Source organism: Larimichthys crocea, chromosome XIV (genome assembly GCF_000972845.2).
Source record: "Larimichthys crocea isolate SSNF chromosome XIV, L_crocea_2.0, whole genome shotgun sequence".
Classification (NCBI taxonomy): domain Eukaryota; kingdom Metazoa; phylum Chordata; class Actinopteri; family Sciaenidae; genus Larimichthys; species Larimichthys crocea.
The window spans coordinates 6,883,530-6,890,165 of record NC_040024.1 but is presented as its reverse complement, the minus strand read 5'-3'; the positions used below and the strand labels follow the sequence as shown (position 1 = coordinate 6,890,165).

General features: G+C 49.2%; 2 protein-coding genes across 2 annotated transcripts in view; both read right to left on the bottom strand.

Annotated features, from left to right (window-relative positions):
- Positions 1–6,636, bottom strand: part of LOC104935135 (V-set domain-containing T-cell activation inhibitor 1) — a 592,626-nt gene that overhangs the window by 242,623 nt on the left and 343,367 nt on the right. The gene's annotated exons all lie outside the window — the stretch shown is intronic.
- Positions 96–6,636, bottom strand: part of LOC104932280 (type II inositol 3,4-bisphosphate 4-phosphatase) — a 19,798-nt gene continuing 13,257 nt past the window's right edge. The window contains exons 11-27 of the mRNA XM_027287550.1: positions 5,330–5,423; positions 5,098–5,167; positions 4,854–5,001; positions 4,648–4,778; positions 4,197–4,304; positions 4,012–4,120; positions 3,696–3,861; positions 3,429–3,623; positions 3,212–3,341; positions 2,946–3,124; positions 2,615–2,738; positions 2,410–2,536; positions 2,176–2,316; positions 1,668–1,765; positions 1,491–1,588; positions 1,238–1,392; positions 96–1,051 (exon numbers count right to left, since the gene is read on the bottom strand). Of these exons, the coding sequence (XP_027143351.1) occupies positions 814–1,051; positions 1,238–1,392; positions 1,491–1,588; positions 1,668–1,765; positions 2,176–2,316; positions 2,410–2,536; positions 2,615–2,738; positions 2,946–3,124; positions 3,212–3,341; positions 3,429–3,623; positions 3,696–3,861; positions 4,012–4,120; positions 4,197–4,304; positions 4,648–4,778; positions 4,854–5,001; positions 5,098–5,167; positions 5,330–5,423 (2,311 nt within the window). The 3' untranslated portion in view covers positions 96–813. The remainder of the gene's footprint in view (positions 1,052–1,237; positions 1,393–1,490; positions 1,589–1,667; positions 1,766–2,175; positions 2,317–2,409; positions 2,537–2,614; positions 2,739–2,945; positions 3,125–3,211; positions 3,342–3,428; positions 3,624–3,695; positions 3,862–4,011; positions 4,121–4,196; positions 4,305–4,647; positions 4,779–4,853; positions 5,002–5,097; positions 5,168–5,329; positions 5,424–6,636) is intronic.

The following is a 6,636-nucleotide window of genomic DNA, read 5'->3' as shown; positions in this document are numbered from 1 at the left end:
GGTGAGCAGCTGAACGCCGCTGAAGGCGAACTTCCTGCTGCCGATGTTCTTCTGCACGTTCTCCATGCGGCAACCGTCCCTGTGCACGGACACACACACACACACACACACACACTTGATAAATTCTGACAATCAAATCATGAATTAATAAAAATGAACGTTAAACTTAAAGGTCCAGTCTGTCGGATTACAACCCACTCGCTTCACCTTCTCTTTCTTAGCATGAAGAAGAAACCGAAGAGTTTAATTTGTCCACTCTGTGCTACTGTCGAAACATTATTTCTCTGATTATCGTTCGCTCGCTCTCATTCACCGCCTCTGTCACTCGACCACTGCTCTCCCACAAACCAAAGTCTTCATGTTTCTGTGCTGCAGCTTTGCAAAGTCAGAACACGACAGGTCGCGTCTCGCAGCTGGATCCGGATCAACTCTTCTCACCGAAAACTCCAACACTCCTCCTGTCTGTGGCCGTAATCTGACACACTGGACCTTTAATGCTACATAAATATTCCCCTCCTGTCGTATCGGCGCAGCAGCTTGTTGAAAAAGTCTCTTCTCCACATATATTTGACTTTAATTGAAGTTTATGATTCTTGACTTTTGCACTTTTGTCTGTTTGTTGTCGTGAAGACTTGATAATAAACCTGATTTCTGCGTCCGCGGGCGGAGTAACTTCCCCTCCTGTGTGATTTAGAAAGCTCGTCTCAGGACGTCGTTAGCGGTGTTTTAAGGGGGAGATGATCGAGTCTCAGGGCTGTGCAGGTAAGTAAAGAGTCAGGAAGGAATGTGTCCACTTTGTCTGTCTGTGCCGGTCTACTGGTATTTCTCCAGCAGGATAACCAGGCTGAGGATGAGCCAGAGAACCAGCAGGTGAGAGGTCACCAGGAGGAAGGCCACCGGGTACAGGTGTCGTCTCGGAGCTTTAGGAGCCAAACACGGCGGGAGCCCGGAGCTCCGGAGACCCGAGGGACGCTCCCCCGAGTCTAACCCACACACAGTGAACCCTGGCTGGGTGTAACAGCCGAGCATCTGCCCCCAGGACAGACGAGACCTGGAGGAGGAGGGGTGTGTGTGTGTGTGTGTGTGTGAAAGAAGGAAGAAGAAAACAAGGAAATTTAAAGATGAGAAACTGAAAACGTTCTGCAACTTGAAGGAAAGGAAACAAGGAACCAGAGGAGTAAAGAAAGGAGAGGCGGGGAGGGCGTGTTGCGTTCGAGTGTTTCAGGTAAAAACGAACCTCCTCATGCAGTCGAGCGCCGTGTTGAAGTGCTGCTGTCCGAGTGTGTGTCGCTCTCTCAGTAACACACACTGCTCCAGCGTCACCGACATCGCCGTGCGATCCTTCGCGCTCTTACAGCTCGTCAGACGCACGCCGTTCACCGCACGACACACCTGGACACACACACACACACACACATGTTGATGCTACACTGACCGGTGTCATGCCAGAACAGGAGCTTAGTATCATGGGTCATGTGGCCTCGCCTCACCGCAGCAGCGATCCACAGGACCTCCACGTTCTTCCTCTTCTTGGCTTCGACGCTTCGATCCAGAGAGGACAGCAGGTCTGATAGTGACTGGATACCAGCTGAGAGACAAAGTAAAAGTCATCATGATCCCGTCAAAATAAAAGACCTCCAGAGACTCCAACAGTCACAGAGTCTTACCCATGTCCGGCAGTTTGTCTCTCAGTGTTTGACAGTAAGCTTTAAGACGCTCGCAGCTCTGCTGGTTCACTCGCTCCTGCATCGAGCTGTCGCCGAACCTGAAGCGAACAAACAGAAAAACTCTGTGTGGAAAGACCGGAGACATCAGAACCTGAACTGAACTGAACTAAGGGGGGATCCTCTCTCTGTCTCTCTTTCAGGGTGATGCCTAGTCAGGCACGGTATTGGTTCCCATCTCCCTTTACTGAAAACTCTCTCTCTCTACAGATAATCAAATAAAATCTGATTTAATTTGATTTGATTTGATTTAAATAAACGTTCCTGCACGCTGATGTTGTCGTTCTTATTTCTTTAATAACTTTGGTACTTCAGATTCGATCAATTGTGTCGTGTGTGAATAACGGAGATCAAAGTATCAGAGTATCGACAGTTTGATGTTTGAACTGAAGCAAAAACAGCTGAGGTGTGTTAGAGGTGTGTGTGTGTGTGTGTGTGTGTGTGTGTGTACCTCTCAGCCAGACTCTGCTGCTGGTTGATCCCGATGTTGAAGAGAACGGGACAAACTCGAATCAAACGCCCCTCTTTCAGCTCCCGTGGCAACGACCCGAAGGTCTCCGAGGGTAACGGGACCTCGACGACCAAACTGCCCCTGAATGAACACACACACACACACACTGTGCTGAGTATGTACTGTGTGTGTGTGTGTGTGTGTGGGGACTTAATGTGTGTGTGTGTTTCCCACCATGCTCCGCTGAGCGTGGGCAGCAGGTCGTCCGATTCTTCCGTTTTCGCCTCGGTGACAGTGAACGCAACACCGCTCAGGTCTGCGACACCCACCTCCATGTCCTCCAGCATCCCCAGCTCGTCACCTGACGACACACACACACACACACGTCTATGTCTACACCCAGTGTATCAGAGCAGTGTGTGTGTGTGTGTGTGTGTACCGTAGGTGCTGAGCAGGCCTTCGAACTGAGCCAGGACGCCGACCGACTGAAGCTGCTGCAGGAACAGCTGATCCTCCAGACCTCCACACAGCTTCAACACGAAGCCGCACACGACCGCTGAGAGCTGGGACACACACAGGACTGTTACACACTACGTTATACACGTATGTGTGCTGCATTATGTCCATAATTTATACAGTTTTATTGCATAATGTCCTGTCATGTCCTCATAAATCCTGAGGTCCCTGTAAGGAGTGTGGACCTCAGGATTTATGAGGACTCACTCCGTCGACACAACAGACGTAACATAACGTGTGCGATTCTCTCTCACCGCCTGGCTGAAGACGGCGTGGTGCCTCTGGACGATGTGTGCCGGTCCCCGAGCGACAGTTTGTGACACCGCCCCCTGGAGGACCACGAAGGTCATGGCGGCCCGGGCCATCCCCACCGCCTCGCGCACGCAATCCCTGAGCGTGAGCACCAGGGGGAGCAGCTGCTCCTGCCAGGAGGCTGCAGGAGACGGACACGTTGTTTTTAATCTCAAACATCATGAATGTGTCGGCGGCAGAGCGCGGAAACTCAGATTTAACGTCCCACCGGTGTTCTGAGAGTTTGCGTCCCCCGTTGGTGACGTCAGCTCCGGTGGGTGGTCCTCGCGCCCCTGAAGCCGGTCGCCCATGGCGATGATGCAGTTGAGGCTCATGGCGACGTTGGCCCACGCTCTGTCCTACACAAACACACACACAGATATAAAAGACGTGCACAACACGATCGCGGACAAATGGAAGATCTCACGAGACGCACTCCAACTTGCCCATTCCTCCTCGTCGTACTCTGAGTCGCGTTGGCCGGCGTCCTCTCCCTCCTCCTGACTGGCTGGCGTGTTGTCGCAGAGCAACCCGTTGCTGTGGACGTGGCTGCCGTCGCAGTCGGACGAGCGCTGGTTGTGGATCGCCAACAGGGCGCTTTTCACCAGCTCGTCTTTGAGCGCGTGGACAAACTGCTCCGTCTGAGAGAGAAGGAACCAAGATGAGGACGAAACAAGACTTCCTGTCAGACTTCCCTCCCTCCTCCTCCTCACCTGTTGAGTCAGGCTGTCCAGGACACACTGCAGCCGGGCGGCGTTCAGCTCCAGAGAGACGGACAGCAGCTCCTCGGCCAACCCGAACACCAGAGGCTGCAGCTGGGCCACGCTGGCCAGCAGCTCCCTCGCTCTGGAGCTCTCATCCTGGGAGTAAGAGACGGAGCTGAAAACGACATGAAACTGTGAGAGGCGTACAAAGACTCGAACTCTCACATCGTCTACAACGCAGCGTCACTAATCCAGACAGAGCAGAGATTATGGAGGTTAATCCACAGGAAACAATATCAAGAGATGGACGACACGGATGACAAACCTGTTTCTGTGGAGTGCGTGTTTACGCAGCAGCCTCTTCAGACCTCCGTGTTTGAAGGACTGGTGATGATCAGCCGGGGCGCCGACTGTTATAACCTCATACCAAACACCTGCAGAGACAGACAGAGACTGTTACGATGTATAGAAAGACTGAATCACAGTGAAGCAGCAGAGGTGAAGACGTACCGGTGCTGTCCGGATCGGTGACCTCCATCCTCTGCACGTGCAGGTTGGTCGGAACGAACTGAAGGTGTCTGTCTGATTTACTGCCGCTCGACTTGAAACACGTCGAAACTGTTTAAAAGGAATGATTAAAGAAAAATAAAGACGAGACGAACACGTTAGAAATATCTTATTTTAAAATGGCACAGCTCGACCAACAGGGGGAGCAGCTGCACAAATGTCGAACATGTTCAGGCTCGGCTTTCTGGATATGAAGAAGTTACAAAAATGAAGTCATGAAGGTTTTGAGGGAATTTTCGTATTGTAGCATGCCACATATGGGAGTTACACAGGGTCCTCATAAATCCTGAGGTCCCCGTAGGAACAGGTAACATAGCATAGCAGCCTCTACAGAGCTGTGTAAACATATATCCTGGTAAGATACTGTAGTATGGTATAAAAACTCTGAATTCACCCGAAAGTTTGTCGAGCTCATCGAGCGTTTCCTGATAACAGCCAATCAGGTGGTTACAGTGGTTGATGACGTCGTGGCGGAGCCCGTCCCAGTGAGGCGAAAGGTCACCGAGCTCCTTCACCTGCTGCATCCTGAGGAACGGAGAAGAAAACACACCTGAGACCTGTTTGAGACGAACTATTCAGCTCGCGGTGATGAACACACACCTGTTTCTGTGCTCCTGTATGAGCGCGCTCAGTAGCTGTTTGGGTAAAGAGAAAGAGAGCGGCGTCTCCGACATCTGTTCCCGGACCAGCAGCCATCTCTGATCCTCCGTCTGAAACCTGTACACCTTACACACCTGAGCACACAGCACTACAAACACACACAGAGGGAGTAAAGGTAATATAAAAGCACTCTGATGTGCTACAACATCAAGTAAACCGAATGAAAACACTGCTCGAGTCTCACCGGCTCTCATCATCGGACTGTTTTCTTTGTCGTGGACCGATGTGTGAAGACTGTCGCACAGTGCGGGACACTAGAGGAGAGGAAGACGGCACAGTCAGTGAAATACTTCTCTTTTTCTTCTCCTTCAACCGGATTAAAGATGAAACTGAGCAGAAACCGCAGAGTGATATGAACTGTTACACCTCAGTGTTACTCAAGCGTTGCAGCATTGCCTTCCTCTTTCCTCCTCTACCTTGTGCTCAGGAGGAGTTGTACTGTCGCTCTCTCCCTCCACCTGCAGACGGGACACCATCACCTCGCCGACCTCGCTCACGCCATCCATGGTCCTGATGAAAAGAGGGAAGAGGACGCAGCCGGTGTTACACATGCAACTGTAAAACAACTACAAGACAACGTTAGCTGGTAACAACTAGCAACACAATGTTAGCTGGTAACAACTAGCAACACAACGTTAGCTGGTAACAACTAGCAACACAACGTTAGCTGGTAACAAAACAACTAACAACACAACGTTAGCTGGTAACAAAACAACTAACAACACAACGTTAGCTGGTAACAACTAGCAACACAACGTTAGCTGGTAACAAAACAACTAGCAACACAACGTTAGCTGGTAACAAAACAACTAACAACACAACGTTAGCTGGTAACAACTAGCAACACAACGTTAGCTGGTAACAAAACAACTAGCAACACAACGTTAGCTGGTAACAAAACAACTAACAACACAACGTTAGCTGGTAACAACTAGCAACACAACGTTAGCTGGTAACAAAACAACTAGCAACACAACGTTAGCTGGTAACAACTAGCAACACAACGTTAGCTGGTAACAACTAGCAACACAACGTTAGCTGGTAACAAAACAACTAGCAACACAACGTTAGCTGGTAACAAAACAACTAACAACACAACGTTAGCTGGTAACAACTAGCAACACAACGTTAGCTGGTAACAAAACAACTAACAACACAACGTTAGCTGGTAACAAAACAACTAACAACACAATGTTAGCTGGTAACAACTAGCAACACAACGTTAGCTGGTAACAAAACAACTAACAACACAACGTTAGCTGGTAACAAAACAACTAACAACACAACGTTAGCTGGTAACAACTAGCAACACAACGTTAGCTGGTAACAAAACAACTAGCAACACAACGTTAGCTGGTAACAAAACAACTAACAACACAACGTTAGCTGGTAACAACTAGCAACACAACGTTAGCTGGTAACAAAACAACTAGCAACACAACGTTAGCTGGTAACAACTAGCAACACAACGTTAGCTGGTAACAACTAGCAACACAACGTTAGCTGGTAACAAAACAACTAGCTAACCTAGATAGCACATGTAACCAGAGATAACCAGAACTGCTAACTAAAAACAAGGCAGCTAGCAAGACAGACATAACTCAAAACAAATAAATAGAAGAGCTAACTATTAACACGGTAACTAGCAAGACAAAACTAGATAATTACCAAGATAAAGCTAACTATACAAAAGCAACACAAAGCTTGTTTATAAACAAATATA